This window comes from Eschrichtius robustus, chromosome 8, assembly GCF_028021215.1.
Source record: "Eschrichtius robustus isolate mEscRob2 chromosome 8, mEscRob2.pri, whole genome shotgun sequence".
NCBI lineage: Eukaryota > Metazoa > Chordata > Mammalia > Artiodactyla > Eschrichtiidae > Eschrichtius > Eschrichtius robustus.
The window spans coordinates 82,450,931-82,471,246 of NC_090831.1; the positions used below are offsets into that span (position 1 = coordinate 82,450,931).

The 20,316-nt window shown below is 39.3% G+C and overlaps 1 protein-coding gene across 3 annotated transcripts in view; it reads right to left on the minus strand.

Moving 5' to 3' along the window:
- The window catches only part of CPVL (carboxypeptidase vitellogenic like), a 111,670-nt gene that overhangs the window by 25,822 nt on the left and 65,532 nt on the right, over positions 1-20,316 (minus strand). For all 3 annotated transcript variants that reach the window (XM_068549223.1, XM_068549222.1, XM_068549221.1), the window contains one exon: positions 366-548. In XM_068549223.1, coding sequence (XP_068405324.1) covers positions 366-548 — 183 coding nt within the window. The remainder of the gene's footprint in view (positions 1-365; positions 549-20,316) is intronic.

Genomic DNA, 20,316 nt, shown 5'->3' on the forward strand with positions numbered 1-20,316 from the left:
GAGATTACATTGAACCTTCCTCATGTAATTTGTTCATGCTCTCTTTTGTTCCCAAAATAGACTAATTCTCTCATTAATGATTCACCTTTTGGGGTTGAGTATTATCTTTTTTAAATCTTTTTGTCACCTTATCTCTTAAATCATACCTACACTTGTGTCTGTCAACTTTTGTCTTAAACATTGAGTATTTGTACTTTAATATGAACTCAGACCACCCTTCCCTGTGGAAAGGAAGGCAACAGAAGACACCTTTTGGTAGTTGTATGACTTTGCTTAAGGCTGACCATGTCTTATGGGTATTCGGGCTTTCATTTCAATCTCATCATCCCATTCTTACACCTGCGTGCCGGGAAGCATTTTCATACCTGATAGAAGCTATCCACTTGCCGTACATAACCAGCCACTTCAGGATCAGATTTAAGGACCTTCCAAACTTTTCTTTCTGCCTTCTTATAATCCTGGGATCCTTTCCAGTTCATGGCCATCAAGGAGCGCTCTGTCAGGGGAGCGGCCACGATGATGTCCAGTTGGCCATTGTAGATTAGAACCTGAAACGAAATTGAGCCGTGGGCAAATGCAGGATTCAGCAGGGGAAGCCAGTCAATGTATCTAGGTACAGATAGTGCACACAAGAGAGAAAAGGGAATGTTAGTGGCTCTGGGGCGCTGCTCAGAGACGCCAACCCAGGAACTCAGTAGGGTCACTTTCTTCCAGTTGGCTACATATACCAACAACCTGAAATAAACTCAAGCCTTGTCTCAACCACTGCATTCTTCCGAAAGTTTGATTCTTCATAGGAATCTGCATACATCTCTCTTGTTGCAAAAGCATTTGTGCTGTATTACCCAGCAATATAGGTTTTACTTGGATGTATGGCTATGTTAAGGAAGAAGACTGTGGTTACAGTTCGGTGGAACTAAGGAATGGTACACACTAGGATTGTCACGAAGCCTGCATTTGATTATCTTCACTTTTCAGGCCCTGCAGCAGCTGGCAAGCTGGGCATTCCCTCGTGGCTGCTGCTAATCCATGTGCTTTTCCCTCCTACATTTCAGCGACAACTATAATTTTTTGAGGCAGACAGATAGATGCAGGTGCCTCAAATTTGTTATTTGTTGGAGGCAACCATGTCTGCTATGCCACTTCCAAAGACGTCCTTTCTTAAATATGATAGCCACTTGTCAAAAATGAGGAATGTCCTTCAAAATGCCTATGATACATTTTTTTTTTAGCCAAGTTGATGGGTACCGTACGAGAAACTCTGAGGCAACTCTTGTCTTTTCTTCCCAAACAGCTTTCAAGATATTCAGATAATATGCAATGCTGCTGAAGTTGCGAAGCTACTGGGGACAGTGTGAATGGCATTACTCTTCAGGAAAGCAACCGTCACTTTTTAATGCAAAGACTTTATCATGTTGACACTTTGTCCCACTAATCCCAGTTTGTGGAATAAACTCTATGAAAATAAGCCCAAAGAAATAAAAAAAAAAATTATTTAACAATATTCACTGAAACTTTATAATGACAAATTTGAACACAGTCTAAAAGTTCCATATTAGTGAGTGGTTAAATAACCACGGTACAGAAATTCTATGGGATACTGCAAAGCCATTTAAACTGTTGGACTACAAAGTTGTCACCTCATTCTCCTTAAGTCCAGCCTCTTTCTCCTGAACTCAGGGAGATGGCTATCTTAAGCTTGTGTTCCTCATCCCATTTTTCATTCCAGAAGTGCACATTATGGGGCTCACTGCCTTTATTTCCCTGTTCTTTGGATCTGTGCTCTTTACTGCCTGTTGATAAAGTCTGAAAATTATTGCCTCAAATACTATGTCCATCTTATATCTGTTTATAGTGTAAGTGCAAACTCAGTGGACGATAATGCCAGAAGAAGAATTCTGATTTAAAAAAAACTTGTTCATCATCAGCTTTCTCACAAAAGAGTTGTGGTTCATTTATTCTCTGTAAATAAAAAAAAATTTTTTTCCTGGTAAAAATAAATAAGTAAATAAACTGTTGGACTAAAACCACGAAGCAATGTGGAAAATCCTTATCACAGAATGTTAAGTATGAAAGCTGAATGCCAAATATATATCCCAATTATGACATATAAAATTGACATACTTATTCACATATATGGAATGAAACTTTAAAAAAAAGGAATAGAGTTGATTAATTTTGGTGGTGGAAATCTGAGTAATTTTCCCCTTTGTTTTCTACTCCCCTTAGGCTGTGTTTTACACTTGTTGATTCTCATAAGGTATTGTCACTCCACCACCAACAAAGAGATTTTCTTCAACTCCATGCTACCTTTGATCTATTTGGAAGCTCTGGTTTGACTCAAGTGAAGACCTTCGGTTGAATCCTCAAACTGGATATAAAATGTTTCACTGCATGTTTCCATCACTGCCCCCCTGGTACAGGCTTCTTAAAAGGCTTATACATAATTAAAAAGCCCAGGACTTTTACACACTCCAAATCCTCAAGCAGCAGTGGGCCAGGATTCAGCCTAAGATGAAAGAGCCCTGGGCCTCACCTATAGGAACACAGGGTCTTTCATGTTACTCAGTCATCATCACCACCTCCACTCTCCTATGAAGAACCCCCCCTTACAGAAAATCCTGATGGATTTAAAGCCTCTTTAAAAAACTCAACTATAGCAATAAAAATTTGCATTGTTTATACAAAGAAATTGCCTCAAAGACCTTGAGTACTTATGGCCCATGCAAAACTCCTACAGCTGTTTTGCCAACAGTATGGAAACAATTACACATGATCTGTACCAGGAAACAAGGCTTAAATACTTCACCATTCTAGGAAGGCCTGATTATAGCTGATTAACGAAGATAATCATCTATAAAGTAATTCTTCTAGAATTCAGTGAAAAGATGCTGATTAACTAGCACACACACAAGTGTACGTAGCCATCTTTCTTCTTCGTGGCTACTCTATGAAGCTTGCATCTTTCTGAGTGTCATCAGGATATTGTTACCTTACTATCATCAGGATATTTTGAAATTGATTTGAATTTTCATCTTTGAGGGATGATAGCAAAATCCACAGGTTACAGCAAAAACAGGCTGATATGTACAGCATTAGGGTACACGTTTGTTGAAATGAATTGAAATGAAGCCCGTCCCTGCCTGAGCCATTTCCCTTGTTTTTCAAGACATCATAAACAAGAATACTAACACTCCAGACTGAGGCAGCGAAGGGCTGGACTGCATAATTTTGCGCATGTGATGTGCAGAAAGCCTACTTTTGGGGGCAAATGGAAATCCTTCCTTTGCAAAGCAAGGAAAACAATTTTAACTACTAAAGGGCACATAAGTCAAATGCAACAAAAAAAGAAATCAGATTAATGATCAAGCGAAGTGATTTCAGAGCTGGCATTTAAGGCTGCCTTAAATATAAGAATTCCAGAGCTTCTATTTTTATCTAAATGTCACATTCACTCTCTTCAGCCCCCACAGGAATATCCCAGTTGGGTGCCTCCAGGGCTGGGTGAGTGGGTGAGATATCCCAGGATCCGGTGACAGTGAGCTGAGAAGCCAGGTGGGTGTAGCACAGGGCTGGGTGGTCCCGAAGCCGGAGGGCACGTGTTGGCCACCCACATCCTGAGAAACAGAGAAGTTCCAGGACAAGGCTTAAACCGCAAAGGGTTGGCCACTTACGAAGGATCTGCACACATTTGCCCACTTCTTCCTGGTGGGGTGATCTGTCCCGGTTTGCCCTGGACGGAGGAGTTTCCCAGGATACAGGGCTTGCAGGCTAAAACTGGGACAGTCTGGGGCAAACCTTCCCCTGAGGCTTGCTGGTATTTTAAGCAACAGGGTGTAAAGACAGAGAGGTGGAGACAGAAGGGAATGCAGCTTTTAGCTACGCTTCCCTTGTCAGGAGTGACTCTAACAAAACGAAGGGCAGGGAAAGCGCTGGTTGGAGTAGGTTTCCAGGGACACACCAGGCAGCACCCCTGAACAACCAGTGTCCTCACTTTCCTTTCTGGTCAGCTGTGAGGCCTCAGTTAAAGAGCAGAGGCACTCCTTTTAGAGAATTTTCTTTTCTTTTACTACTTAGAGGTCTGACTGGTTAGTTTGTTGAAACTGATGGTGATGCGAAGACATGGAAAAATACTTATTAAAAAAATCAATGAAAAACTATGATCCCACTGTTCATGCTCTATAATTCCTATATTTTAAAAGGATGCTTCAAACTTGGGAAAAGAATACATCAAAATACTAGCAGTTAAGGTAGTCAAAATATGGGCGATTTGTTTTAACTTGGCTATTTTCTAAGTTTTTTGGGTATGTTGGGATGCTTCCATAACGAAAAAATAATAAAAAGAACAATAACACTAAGAGGTTGGACACCTCAATTTGGCAAAAGATGGGTCTTTATTCGGGAATAATTTGTGCTAACTCAAGTATTACCAGCTCTCAGTTTTTTTTCATGACAACTAGGTAAACAGCATAACTTTAGTTCAATCACAGATGATCTTAAAAACTCATTCCAGAATTCAAGCATTTACAAGAGATGGCACTAGGTGATTTGGATTACGAGCATCTCTCTCTCTCTTTTTTTTTTTCAAAAGGAAGAGATGAGAAAATCATTTTTTTTAATGTTCTTTACTTTTCAAAGTGTTTTCATGTACACATGGCTTTATTCACATCCAGCTTCACAGAGTGGGGATGAGAAGTATTACAAGGCCCGCCTCCACTTTACTGTAAAGGAAATCGTGACACAGGGAGGTGTCAGAATGCATCCTAGATCCCACACGAGGTTCCTTAAAAAATTAAAAATAGAACTACCATACGACCCAGCAATCCCACTACTGGGCATATACCCTGAGAAAACCATAATTCAAAAAGAGTCATGTACCAAAATGTTCATTGCAGCTCTATTTACAATAGCCAGGACATGGAAGCAACCTAAGTGTCCATCCTCAGATGAATGGATAAAGAAGATGTGGTACATATATACAATGGAATATTACTCAGCCATAAAAAGAAACGAAATTGAGTTATTTGTAGTGAGGTGGATGGAGTTAGAGTCATACAGAGTGAAGTAAGTCAGAAAGAGAAAAACAAATACAGTATGTTAACACATATATATGGAATCTAAGGAAAAAAAAAAAAAAGGTCATGAAGAACCTAGTGGCAAGACGGGAATAAAGACACAGACCTACTAGAGAATGGATATGGGGAGGGGGAAGGGTAAGCTGTGACAAAGTGAGAGAGTGGCATGCACACATATACACTACTAAATGTAAAATAGATAGCTAGTGGGAAGCAACCGCATAGCACAGGGAGATCAGCTTGGTGCTTTGTGACCACCTAGAGGGGTGGGATAGGGAGGGTGGGAGAGAGGGAGACGCAAGAGGGAAGAGATATGGGGATATATGTATATGTATAACTGATTCATTTTGTTATAAAGCAGAAACTAACACACCATTGTAAAGCAATTATACTCCAATAAAGATGTTAAAAAAAAAATAAAGAAAGAAAGAAAATCAAAACACAAACAAAAAAAACGCCTTAAGAAAGGAGCTAAATTCCTGCAAACAACAAGCATTTACTGACTCTCCACAGCTACATGTTTAAGTGCTACTCCAAGCCTTAGGAAACAGAGAGTTGGTGGAGAAGGAGACATAGTTCACATGCCCCGTTCAGAAACAATCTCATCTGTTTGTCCAACTCTGGAGACATCCCTCATTCCTCACTTTGGCTCTATGGACCAGGATGTGTGCAAGGACATTACTCAGCCGGCAAGAGATGCCTCACTTCTGTTAGAGGGACTGGCCCTGACTGAGCAGCTGGGGAACAGCATCAGCTCCTGAAGAACAGAGCTCTCTTAGCCCTCACTCCACTGCAGCCCTTGCACAGTGCCTGACACCCCATAAGACGTATGGACACTTGTAGAGTGTAGGCAATTGCGCTCTTTAAAGGCTTTCTGTAACGCTGTAGAGTGATTGCCGTTTTGTTTGGCCCAGGTCCACTCCCCCTTCCCCTGGTAACTGTATTCCCATTCCCTCAATGGATACAGCCCTAGTGGAGGCTGGCGATCAGTGTTCTTCCTCCTCTATGCAAGGGGTGAGCATGTGACCTAAGCTAGGGCACTCAAATGCTCTCTCCCTAGAATTTGGATTGTGGACAGAATGACACAGGGTTCCCCAATGAGTCTGCCCATTAGTTTTGCTACCTGGATCCCCAGAGTTTTCCCTGGTCCCTATCTTTCCTCACTCTAGTTCTTCAGTTTGTCCATGAATTCTGTGACCTATCCTGTCTTCTGACCAGTTCTTTTCATGCTTCAAGTAACCACAGTTGCTGCTGTTGCTAAAAGCATGAAATCCAAACTCATACACCATTGGACCAGTGCCTCACATGCCCCAGCATGCAGTAACTGGGAATTCTTGGACACGTGGTTTAACCTCCATGAGTTGTGGTTGCCTTTCCTGGACATGTAGATGCAAGACCTACATCTCACTGTAGTGAGAATTAACGAGGAAATATGAACAGGGTTCTAAGCACAGCACTGGATACAAATTGGGGGAGTTAGGTAAATATAGTCCTCCTCCTTTTCAAGTAGGTTGATAATGTGATAATGACTTGGAAGACTGACTCAACAAAGAACTTCTTCTAGAATAAACCTTCAAAATATGCAGATGGTCTTTCTGTGTCAAATACTTGGTTGTCAATCTCACTCTTTTAGACAAAGGCCGACAGTAGGAGGGAATGCAGCCAGGGTAAACCTGAACTCTACGTACTCAAATGCATGAAATAACATGCCTTTCATGACTAATTTTACACATATTGGGCATGGTGTCTCAGCAGTCTTTTCTTAGTACTCAGAGCCATAAGTCTATAAATTACCCTTTAAAAGGAACTTGTAATTTTGAAGCATCCCAAGAAATTTCCCCATACCTAAATGCTAGAAAAGTATGGTTAAGAGTATAGCTTTTAAAAGGACATTTTGGAATAGCAGAACTCTCTCATTGTTCTTATTATGTTGCAGGCACTCTGCTAAGCATTTTACATCCATGATTTCACAACACCCCCAGAAGGCAAGTGTTATTTATGCCATTTTAGGAACAAAGGGACAGAGATGCAGGGAGGTGAGCCAGCTGGTAACAGAGATTCAAGCTCAGATCTGCCTGAGTCCAAAGTGTGTGCTTCTAACCCCTCTTCCACACTGCGCAGTGTATTCCGCTCCCCCCACTGCCCCCCGCCCAGAGAATACACTGAACAGGTGGTTTATTCTTTGTAATTACACATGCAAGGAGCAAACTTAAATGTAGGTATGACTCTTTGGAATGAAGGATACATGTTTATAGTTAAGAGCACAGGCTCTGTAGCTGGGTTTGAACCTAGCTCTGCCACTTACTAGCAGGATTATCTTGATTAAGTTACATAGCCTGTCTAGAGGTCAGTTTCCTCATCTGTAAAATGGATAGAAGAGAAACATATATGAGAGAGGGTCAATGGGAGAATTACATAATATAATGCATGTAAGCTCTTTGTGTCCCAGGCACACAGTAAGTGTTCAGTTAACACTAGCTATTACTATTATTGCATTTGAATAATTCAACATAGCTATTCAAATAGCTCCACAATTTCCAAATGAGATGTTACCTGTGGATTTCAATTGTGATTTAGGAGGTAAGAGTCAGAATAACTCTTAGGATGGCAAGAGTTCTAACGTAACTGCACTAGGTCATCAATTTCATAAAACAAATGGCAGGGGCTTATAAAAGTCATATGACACTTGCAGACAGGAGTCTTGAGCTCCAGCCCTGGCTCAGCCTCCCAAGGCCTGTGCTACTGAGTGCCTTGGAACTGTCATCTACTCACTCTGAGCCTTAATTTTCTCCTCTGTGAAGTGGAATATCTACATCCTAGAGTTCTTGGGAGGACCCCATGGGATACTAGTTATAAAAATATCCTATAAGCTGAAGAGCAAGGTTTTATTATTGTTTTTGTTACTCTTAATTAAGAATAATCTGAAAAATAAATTTCTATAGTGGTGTGCAAACGTTTTCAATTGGCTGCATTTAGCTTGCAGATATATTCATCTAGGTCCACATGGTGCTGTTATTGTTTTTGCAATTAGATGCTGTCATTTAAATACTCAGAGATCTGACCACGCCAGGCCTATACTTCCACTCGGCCACAATGAGTGCAGGCTGTGCAATAGTTATCTCCCTAAGACACAGTCCTACCCTTTCCTGAGTGTCCTTCCCTCACCCCCAACAGAGGTGCAAGGGCAGCTGTCATTTATTCAATGCTTATGCTGTCGTTCTTCTTAGAAGAGAAACATATTCCTCTGTATCCATGTCTCTGTCATGGGTAGAAAAGAAAAATCAACAGGTCTCAATCCAACTCTACTCATTCATTTCATTTTCTTCAGCTAAGTTTCACTTCCACCTGAAATGGAAAGGAAGTGGCCTTTTGTCTGAGCTGGAGAAAAGAGTTCGTGTTCACTTATACATGGAATGTGTTTGTTTGTTTGTTTAATCTGCTCATGTGAAATTTCTGTTTATTCAACAGTAAATCTTTGTGGTGAGCCTGAGGATTGGGCACCAAGAGAACAGACGTGAAAAGATGTGACCCTGTCGTCCCTATACTCCAGATATTTTTTAACTTTTCAATATAGTGAATAATCAAAAGAGGAAAAGCAAGTTTACTCTTTCGTTCTCTAAGTTTTCCTTAAAAAGAGGACTTTATTTTAAAGTCAATTTCACTTAAATCTTTCTAAAATTTAAATCATTTTAACATTTAAAACCATAAACTTTTCAGGTTCTGGATGTACATAAATCAGTAGTTTTTTCATGGATTTCACCCTCTCAGCAAGAAAACTTCCCTCTAGGAAAGACCTAGTGAACAGAATCAGATGATGATTAACCCTTATTTTACACAGTATAAGCTTCTGAAGGATAAATATTTTCCAGGCAGATATAAAGCAACCAATTGTGTCAGCTAAAGATAGCTGCACGCCAGTTTACCTGCCAACTCAACTAAGAAGATCCCACACCCTCTAAACTCAGATTTTGACTTCAAGTAAGTTCAGGGGGCAAGGGATGATACTCAAAGGGGAAAAGAGACAACTGTGTTTTTGATGGTGCCTGCGAAAACTTGAAAGAAGGGGTTTGGGGCAAAAATGTATATAAATGTGCATTTTGTTATATTTTCATTGTTGCCTGTATTAAAGCATAAGACTGAAAATAAATCACATGAGGCCCACTTTCTGGTCTAAACTTTACTTTTTAAAAAATCCAAACCGAAACACACATGTTGCTGACAGAGAACACAAAGCATTTCTCTTTAAATCCCCGATAACTCCCCTACTTAGTAGGAAAATTACAGAGATGCCGCAGAAGGAGGCTTTGGTCTCTCAGCACAACAGGAAAGCAAACTGAGCTTTTGTGAGAAGGCTGGATTTTTGTTGTTGCGTTTTTAGACGAAAGATTTATGCTTATATTTTGGCCCATTTACAATCCATCATAATACTTTGCAGACAAAGTTATGCTCTTTTCCCAATGATCCAGTGACCTTAATCTCTAACATTTTGTGGTTTCCTGTTTGGGGAAACAGCCTAAGCTATTCCAGGCTGCACAGCATTCCCAGTTGGCTGCTATCTGTCTTAGTTTTGAATGTTCTCCTGTTCGCTAATCAAAAAAAAAATTTTTTTTAAAAAAGAAGCCTTCCCTACAGATGCTAAATCAATGAAACTCCTACAAAGCAGCCCTCCACACTTCCTCTTCTGGCTGCCTTACCTATCATTCTTCTATTACAAACTCCAACATAGCCAGGAGTTCTTTCTGCCTGGAGCAATTAGCATGACCCACCAGTAACTTTCTCACAAATAGAAGAGAATTAATTTCATTAATATCCAACCTAACCCAGGGCAATTCTCAAGGGTTTCTCAAAAGCTCAGCTGCAAAAGAAAAACAATTTCAGCTATATAGTATAACGTTTAGCAATTTTCCCCACTGGAGGCAAAGTTGTTATTCTTCCAGGGACAGCGCCTGGGCCCCAGTTGCCCATCGCTCGCACTTTTGGCCCTACTTCCTGGTGACTTTGCAGGGATATAGGGCTATAACACTCAGGAAGCCTGAGCCCCCACGGCCTGCCTGGAGGAGACTGTGGCAGAAAAATAATGCCAGCATTGAATGAAACGGTAGTCACTTCTGCAACCAAGTCGTTCTTCAAATGAGGCATATTTTGCTTCCAAGTTTAAGGAAGACAAAGAAAGAGAGAAAACGGACTTAGAATAAACACCCCCATGTTCGTGCCATTCCCCTACCAGCTGGTTTTGCCAAGATGAGTAAAGAAAAATGAGAGTGGGGCAGGGAGTTTGAGTGAGTGTCCAGTGATTACACAAATAATGTCTTTCTGCCAAGGAAAATTATTCCTGCTTTCTTGCAACTTAACGCTAAATAATTTAGTTGCTTTTAGAATGGAACAAGAAGCAAAGCCAACTTGAAAATAATCCAGTGAGCCATCACGCCAACCCTTTGAAAAAATTTTAACTACCTAGAACAGCATAATTAACATGACTTTTAATAATGACCCAGAATAATATTTTCCTCCCATTTGAACAGAAGAGTCCTGGGGGCCCACTCTAGGGGGTCCTTTGCTCTGCTTCTTGTTTCAGGGTCTGTTCTCATAGCCCTTTTCTGATCCCCTCACCTCTAACCATCACCTCTCACCTATTGTCCATCCTCAGTAACTGGATTTAATGAACTCAAAGTGCTCCAGGAGCAGGCCCGCCTCTCCCCCAGACAAGTCTCTCCAGAGAGGAGTGTCCTCCCTGGTTGTCAGAATGTCAGCTTCAAGGTCATGCCAAGGGTCCTCTCCAAACACTGCCCCATGCTTGCCAATGTTATCACTCTACTAAAAGGTGGGCTGAGGAACTAATTTCTTTATCTTTCCACATTATTAAATGTACTTAATTAACCAGTACACATTGGCACATAAACCAAACCAACAAGAGACAGCCCCAAAAAGCAAACAAGAATTGCTATAATTTATAATGTTTAAGTCTATAGGAATTGACTCACACTCATCAATAGAGTAGCCACTGGCCACAAGTGGCCAGTGAGCACTTGAAATGTAGCTAGTCCAAACTGAGATGTGCTCTAAGACACACACTGAATTGTGAAGACTTAACACAAAGAAAAGAATGTATAATCTCTCAATAATTTTTTAATATTGATTAAATGCTGGTATGATAACATATTGGATATACTGGGTTAAAGAAAACATGATATTAAATTAATTTCACCCGTTTCTTTTGATATTTTTAATGTGCCTTCTAGAAAATTTAAAATTCTATATGTGACTTGCATTTCTATTGGACAGCAGCCATATACCTTGGATTTGGTATATCCTGCAGAGAAAATTGGTCCCTTTGTCAACAGCTGCCAAATGACAGCAGTAACTTCCAAGGACAGCCACTCTTAGAGGAGTGATCTGCAGTTCATGAAGCTGGATTAAGCAAATCAGAAAGACTTTCCTACGGAGGAGTGTAAGATGCTCCTACAGTCTCAATCATTACAGCAGAAATAGGCAGGAGCTACAGGAAAACCCCTTGCCATCAAGTCCCCCTGCCACCTCCCCGTTCCCCCACTTTATCAACATCACTCAAGTTCAAAAAAACAATATTTATCGCCATAAAATTGAATGGATTCACCAAGGACTTTGAGGGTGAACAAAACCTGAAAGCTAAGCCCCTGCCACTAAACAGTGTCACTGCTGCCCTACTACCTGTTGTGCCCAGGCAGGACAGGGAATGACCTCCCTGCTGAAGTTATCCTGAGGGCCAGCTGAGAGCAGAGTGGTCTTGTTGCAGGAGGAATGCTAAACCACCTGGAAAAAGCATTAATTTAGAGGCACCTGGAAGCTCCCAAAGGAATATAAACAGTGGGAAGGGAGGCCTTAGAGAGGCCGCAGAGTACTCAGCAAGCAGCAAGGTGCAGCTCACTTTGGATTCGGGCTGGCCTTTGAGACAAGTCGACCCACTTCTCCCATAACAAACTTGCCTTCCAGCTTGAGAAAATTCTAGTTCTCTGTGGATGAAGATTACTTTGCCTTTCTCTTAGGAGAGGACTAGAGTGTCAGTAAGTAGGCCCTCATCCAAAGAGCCAGAGGGGTCACTTCTACAAGTCTAATTCCTACCTGTTATCAATCTCCAGGAGAGTAGCAAAGTCAGTGAAAAGTTTCCAGCCAGGCTGATCTCACGAAAGAAGGCAAGTGGCTGGTTGTACAGCTTACTTTTCTTTACCAAAAATGTTTTTGAAAAGTCTAAGTGGTGCTCTGGCTCTTTATGTTTTCATCTACATGGGAAAACCTGGTATCAGTCAGGTTGCAAGATTCTCTGCCCCACACTCTCAATAGTGATATTCACCAAGGTCCCCTCATTACTTTGCAATTAGGGTTTTTTTGGTGGTTTTTTCCTCCCCCAAACACAACTCCCCCTTATTTGGTAAGGAAAGCATCCCTTTCCCTTTTCTTCCTAGAGAACATCAAATGGTCTCAAAAGGATTGTACACATCCCTGTAACAAATAGGGGGACTGTCAGGAGGCTGAAGAAACAGACTTGAAGATGCAGAGTGAAAGGAGCACCAGGTGAAGAAAATCAAGACAGAGGCGGTCAAGGGCTCCTGCCCAGAGCGATTCTTTCCAAAGCTTGGTTGAAGGTTCTTCTGGCTTTCATTTAGTCACATGCCATTCGGCACAAGGACACTGTGCCAGGTGCTGTTACCCGGTGACAACACTCGGGAGCTGCTCATAACGAGCAAGTAGATAGCACAGGCTGCCCCATTGGGGGGGAGCGGGGGTGGGGTCGGATGACTTCTACAGTGCAGGCCAGGCAAATCCAGTGGGAAAAAGCCCCTAGGAAGGGCCCGAGAGGTTGTGAATGTGGCTTCCTTAGGCAGTGGGAAGTATGTGAATGCTGCTCTCCTTACTGGACTACAAGGCCAGGGCCAAAAGCCACTGAATTAAGTCATCCATTCAGATGGAAGCAGAGGAAAGTGCAGTGCAAAGAGCCCTGGGCCTGGAGGCAGATCCTGTGGCAAACAGACTTAAATGATGATGGTGATGATGACTATGATTAGGAAAACCCAAACCCAAACCCAAACCCAAACCCTGGCTCTATCACATCTGATGTGACTATCATAGAGAGCAAATAAGCGCCCTAGTGCCAATCTATCCATTAAACATGAGTAAAGCTTATTTCTTAATTTCCTTTTTTTAAAAAATAAAATATTAATGTACACTATTTTCCTCCCACACCCCAGGGGATGGTGGTTGGCACACGCTGCTTTGAAGACCACTGGTTTCCAATGATCCAACCTTTTAGAACATGTTGGCATCGTTTTGCATCTTCTGTTATACTAAGACACAAGAAATAAAGACTGAGAAGCTACTGCAGCGTGGTGACATTTATTGCACAAGAGATATTCCTCATTGTATCCAGAGAGCAATACTCTTCTCACGCTTTCCGTATTTATCTTTTCAAAGTAAAGTCAACTGATGTAATTGCCTGTGTCTCATACCAGCTGGATTTCATAGCAACTGGATTTAAGTGTGCATTTCTTAGCTTGTTGATTTTTAGGTCCCTGGAATCTACATAACAAATGGTATCACCCCTTAATATCTTTCTTCTTGTAACACCCTCACTCTGCTGTATTTGGGTGGCTCCAGATTAAATTCTACTTTTATGTTGCCATAAATCACAAACGTACCTTCTAACGTTTTGAGCATGAGGTACCTTCAAACAACAACAAAATAAAGCCCTGACAAAATGATGACATCATCACCAAGCAAAGCAATTTGAAATAAACCAATTCATACAGCAGAATATATTATCAAATGGCTTAAAGAAATAAGTAAGAGTAAATAAAAATATATGCTGGTTCTCATTGGAGTATTTCATCCCAACATCAGTTTAAAGGACAAACAAGAAAAGGTGTAAACAGCATGGCAATTTGGGGTGAAATCAAAGTCTGTTTAATAATTTATGGGTATGCTTTTTTCCCTTTATTCATTGAAATGCTCAAAAATCAAAGAAACCCAGCAGAAGCATGCCTCATTAAAAAAAATTACTGCTGTTCTTGCACTTGGATTATAACTAAAATAGGTAAAAGTAATTCACAAGGAACTCGACAGTATAACTGATTTTCAAATGCATACTATTTTTATTTGCCTGCAAAGTGATGACTGCTTATTGATAGTATGATTACATAAAACACATGTCCCAGGATTAGCTTCCCTCTCTTCTGTTACGCTTCCCTAAAAACTACTCCCTCCTCACAGAAGTTTTTCACAGAATGGTACTGGCATTCTCTTTACCGTCTTCAAAGGGATTGAAAGAAAAGTGATCATATCAGATTATAGTCAACAAAGCTAGACTTTTCCCATCACGGTCCGATGAAAGCTCAGAGTCCAACTTAGCAGTTGAAGAATCGGACCCATTTAAGTGTTAAATTTTTATTGGTATGCTAGACATTTATCAAATCTAGTTTCCTGGCACTATTACCATTGACATTTTGCCATCAGAAGATGTTATGAAGGAAAATGCCACAAGCAATTAAAATGACTGCTAAAATGACTCAGATTTACTAGAAATATTTACCTCTCAAACTTCTAAGTCACATCCATTAGCCAGGAATTGCCCATTTCTAAACGAAGCTCTTTTGATAGCCTAGGATAAGTAAAGAAAACTCTTAACGACCTGGGTGTTAAGATTTCAGTCTGGTGGTGAAGCTGAGAAACATTAAGATCCTGAATTCTGAAGATGCAATTAGTTGAAACTTAATGAGCTGCAGAATGATAAGTGACAGGGAAATGTAACTTTATATTTACAATTTCCTGACTAGATGAACTTTTAAACACAGCAAACTAAGCCCTACCCAAGGGCAATTTTAACCTTTAAAAGCAAAAGCATATGGAGGGAGGTATTAGCCTTTGGAGATGGTACCTCTTAAAACTGCAGTGGCCTTCCAGACAACTTAGCAACAAGGGCAACCTCAATCCAAGGGCAACATTTTGCTTTGGATCCAAATGGCCTCTAGAGCTGTAGCTCCTGTTTTTTTGAAATAATGGTTTCATACAGGAAATACACCACACACACACACACACACACACACACACACACACACACTCACATTCTCTCTTTCGTGTACTCTTAGTCTTTGAAAATATAGCTCATATATTTTTAGGAAGGCAAGAGCTGCAACCAAACAGAGAAATGGAGGTTGGAAACATATTCAGAATCTTTAGCAAGAATCTTCATAAGAAAACGTAACTTCTTTATCAGAAAGTACTAAGGACCAGGGGACTTCTACAAAGAACACGGGATTCAAAACCAATAGCTTTTATGGGGTATGGGCTGCATTTCCTAGATTTTAGAGATGCCCTATCCCTATCTATCTATCTATCTATCTATCTATCTATCTATCTATCTATCTATCTATCTATCTATCTCTCTATCTATCTATCTCTCTATCTATGTATCTATCTACCCACCTGCTACTGTATTTTATTACTTTGAAAATCAGGATACATCTTACAATCAGTGTATTTGTTTTTGTTTTTAAAAAAATGCTGCTTAAAAGAGGAAGGAATATAACATACATAATATAATCAATAGTAACTGGAGTGGTGAATTATTTGCACTTACTAAAATTCAAATAAGTTTACTATAAAGACAGCTTACGACGTAAATGAACAGATCATCTGTCTTCTTTCTTTCTGTCCTTTTCACCCTCTTTTCCTTCCTTCCATCCCTCCTTCCTTTCTTCAAAGTTTACTGCACACTACTATGTGCTAGTTGCTATACTAGGCAACTAAATCAGAACCTTTGGTGGAGGGGGTCGTAATTAAGTATTTTTTAAAGCTTCCCAGGTACTTCTAATGCAAAGAGAACAATGTGAACCACAGCTGAAGTGGAAAAACAGTTTAAGAATGGTAGGAAAAGAGAAGATTAAGGGAAGTAAAATGTTCTAAGCAACATCTACTCTCTGTGAAGCCTTTTATTACTTCCTTTGTTCCCAAGACAATTCTTCTTTCATTATTAACGTTTGTTGAGTGTCTACTATGTGCCAGGCACAGTGGTAGGCCCTGGGTACAGAGTGTGAACAAGAAGGTAAGATGGCTGCCCTTACACGGTTTGTTGTCTATGAGATAGAATTTTACAGATTAGGAAGTTAAAGGGAGAACTTCAATTCCAGGCAGCTTGACTTCTGACACCGGACATATTTTAACATCACCATCAGGGAGTTGTAACATAATTTGCAAGTAAATTGGCTACCCACCAATGAGCATATAGAGCCAGGTAGAAAAAGATTATTTTAATTACCTGCTATTTTGGATAATGTAATCAGTGTCTACCAGTGAGGAAAACTGATAGAATTCTCTGTGAGAGTAGATCAGTGTCCTTGCCTCCACCACAATGCCTCATAATTCTCTGAAGTATGCTGAGGGACTTCAAAGTCACGGTCATACAAAGCAGTCCACATGCTCACAACATGGTCAATTAAATCTCTGCAAAGCACTAATCACAGTCTACCTCCTTCAAAATTTTATTGTATATATTATATATACGCCAAAGAATGTATTATAACATATCTGTAGGTTAGGAAGTATAATAATAAATATACATTCACAAATGCACCAGCCACCTTAAGAACTAGTATAGTACCAATATCATTGAATCTACCCAGTGAACTTCTCCCCTATCCCAACCCCCCTCTGTCTACCCCACAGAGAGAACCACTATATAATACTATTTCATTTATAGGCAATATCTAAAATAGGCAAATCCATAGATACAGTAGATTAGTGGTTTCCAGGGGGTGGAGGGAGGGAGAAAATGGAAATTACTGCTAAAGCATAAGGGGTTTGGGGGGAACATGACAAAAATGTTCTAAAATTAAATAGTGATGATGGTTGCAAAAATTTGTGCATATTTAAAAAACTACACACTTGAACATTTTAAATGGGTGAATTATATCTTCAATTAAGCTGTTAAAGAAACAGTATAAAGAAATCCTGCGTACTCTTTATGTAGCCTTCAAAATATTAACGTTTTAAATAACTACCATGCAATCATCAAAACCAGAAAATTAACACTGATATAATACTATTTTCTTGCTACAGATTTTATTCAAAAATTTCCACTTGTCCCTTAATAACCTTTTTCTGATCCTGGATGCAATAAAAGGTCACATGTTATATATATTTAGTTGTAAAGTCTCCTTAATCCCTCAGTGTTTGTGTGTGTGTAGGTATGTGTGTGTCATTCATGTCCTTTGACAAGTACTAGCCAGTTATTTTGTGGCTAAATTTGTCCCCTAATTTGAGTTTGTCTGCTGTTGCCTCATGATCAAATTCATTCATTTTTGGCAACACACATTAGTGTTGTTGTGTCCTTCTCAGTACAACATATCAGGAGGCACAAATGTTGATTTGTCCCATTACTGGTGATGTTAACTTAGATCCTTTGGTTCATATGCCAGACTTCTCCACTATAAAGCTACTATTTTCCTCTTCATCATAAATATTTTGAAGGAGGATACTTTGAGACTACGTAAATATTCTGATTCTCATCATACTTTCACTAACTGATGTTAGTATCCACTGATGATTCTTTCCTGAAGCAATTATTACTGTCCTATTTGTCAAATAATGATTTTCTATTCCATTATTTCTTACACATTTATTAATTGGATTTTTCTTCCATTCATTTTTTATTTCTTTACATCATCATGAACCCTGATTTTAAAGGGAATGCATATTATGTTTTATAAAACAGAGTAATGCTTACTGGTAGATTTTTATTAGGTCAAGAAAGTCCCATACTATGGTAGGCTAAATAATGCCCTGTCACAACATATCTAGTCCTAATCCCTGGAACCAGTGAATGTTACCTTATGCAGAATAAATAAATTAATTAATTAATTTTAAAAAATAGAGACTTTGCATGTGTGATTAACTTAAGCATCTCGAGATGGGGAGATTATCTAGGAGGTCCCTAAATGCAATCTCATGTATTCTTCTAAGAGGGAGGCAGACGATATTTGACCACTGAAGAGGACAGGGCAATGTGACCACAGAGGCAGATGTTAGAATGATATGGTTCCAAGCCAAGGAATGCCAACAGCCACCAGAAGCCGGAATGGATTATCCCATTAGAGCCACCCTATTGACACCTTGGTTTCAGCCCAGTGAAAGTGACTTTGGATTTCTAACCTCCAGAACTGCGAGAAAATAAATTTCTGTAGTTTATGCCATCAAGTTTGTAGTAATCCATTACAGCAAGCATAGGAAATTAATACAGATACTACTATTCCTCGTTTGCTAAAATTTTTTATCCTAAGTGGGTTTTAATTTTATCAAATCCACTTTTTTGCATCTATTAAGATAGAAAATTTTTTTCTCTTTTAACGTTTTAGGTGGTAAATTACATGATAGAACTTCTAATGCAAAAATATCCTTGCATTCATGGGATCAACCCAACCTGATCTTTTTTATTCACTGGTGGATTAGGTTGTATTAATATTTTGTTTAGGATTTGTACATATATGTTCATAAGTGAGGTTGCTCATTGTATTGCCTTTGCTCCTTTGTCAATGATCAGTTGACTATATTTATGTGGGTCTATTTCTGGGCTGTCTATTCTCTTCCATTTATCTATTTGTCTGTTCTCCAGCCAATACTATACTGTCTTAATTACTGCAGTTTTATAGTAAGTTTCCAAGTCAAGAAGTGTCATTCATCTGACTTTGTTCTTCTCCTTCAATACTGAGTTGGCTATTCTGAGTCTCTGCCTTTCCATATAAACTTTAGAATTAGTTTGTCAATACCCATAAAATAACGCGCTGAGATTTTGGTTGAGATTTCATTGAACGTGTAGATCAAGTTGGGAAGAACTGACATTTTGATAATATTAAGTCTTCCTATTCATGAACATGGAATATCTCTCTATTTATTTAGTTCTTTGATTTCATTCATCAAAATTTTGTAGTTTTCTGCATATAGGTTTGTACATAATTTGTTAGATTTATGCCTAAGTATTTCAATAGTTTTGGTGCTAATGTAAATGCTTTTGGATTTTTAATTTCAAATTCCAGTTGTTCATTGCTGGTATACTGAAAAGTGACTGGTGTTTGTATACTAACCCTGTATCTTGCAACTTTGCTATAATCACTTATTAGTTCCAGGAGCTTTTTTATTGATTCTTTCAGATTTTCTACATAGACAATCATGCCATCTTCACTTATTCATTCTCCAATACTTATATTTTCTTTATATAGAGCTGAGTTTCTGACCTATAACATTATCCTTCCCTGTGAAGAACTTCTTTTAACATAATTTGCAAGGTAGGTCTATTGGCAATAAATTCCTTCAATTTGTACTTGTCTGAAAACATCTTTATTTCTGCCCCATTTTTGAGGGATAGTTTCATAGGACCAGAATCCTAGGTTGGTGATTTTTTTCTCTCTTCAGATATTTCACTCTCTTTTCGCTTGCATGGTTTCTGAGGAGAAGTCAGATGTAATTCGTACCTTTGCTTCTTTATAGATAAGGTGTTTTCTCCCCCCTCTGGCTTCTTTCAAGATTTTTTTCTTTATCTCTGATTTTCTAAAGTTTACATATGATATACCTAGGTGTCGTTTTTTGGCATTTGTTTGCTTGGTGTTCTCTGAGCTTCCTGGATCTGTGGTTTGGTGTCCGACACTAACTTGGGAAAATTCTCAACCATTATTTCTTCAAATTTTGTTTCTGTTCCTTTCTCTCTTTTCTTTCTGGTATTCCCATTATGCATATGTTACATCTTTTATAGTTGTTCCACAGTTTTTGGATTTTCTGGTTTTGTTCAGTCTCTGTTCCCTTTGCTTTTCAGTTTTGGAAGTTTCTACTGTCACATCCTCAAGATCAGCAATTCTTTCCTCAGCCATGTAGTCTACTAAAGAGCCCATCAAAGGCATTCTTCATTTCTGTTACAGTTTTTGATTTCTAGCATTTCTTTTTTCATTCTTTCTTAGAACTCCCATATCTTCGCTTACATTATCCATCTATTATTGTATGTTGCCTACTTTGTCCATTGAAGCCCTTAGCATATTAATCATAGTTTGCAAAAATGCCTGGTCTGATAATTTCAACATCGCTGTCCTATCTGACTGTGGTTCTAATGCTCGTTCAGTCTTTTTAAAGTGTGGTTTTTGCCTTTTAGTATGCCTGGTAATTTTTTGTTGAAAGATGTACGTGATGCACTGGATACAGGGTACTGTGGTAAATAAACCTTTTGTAATAT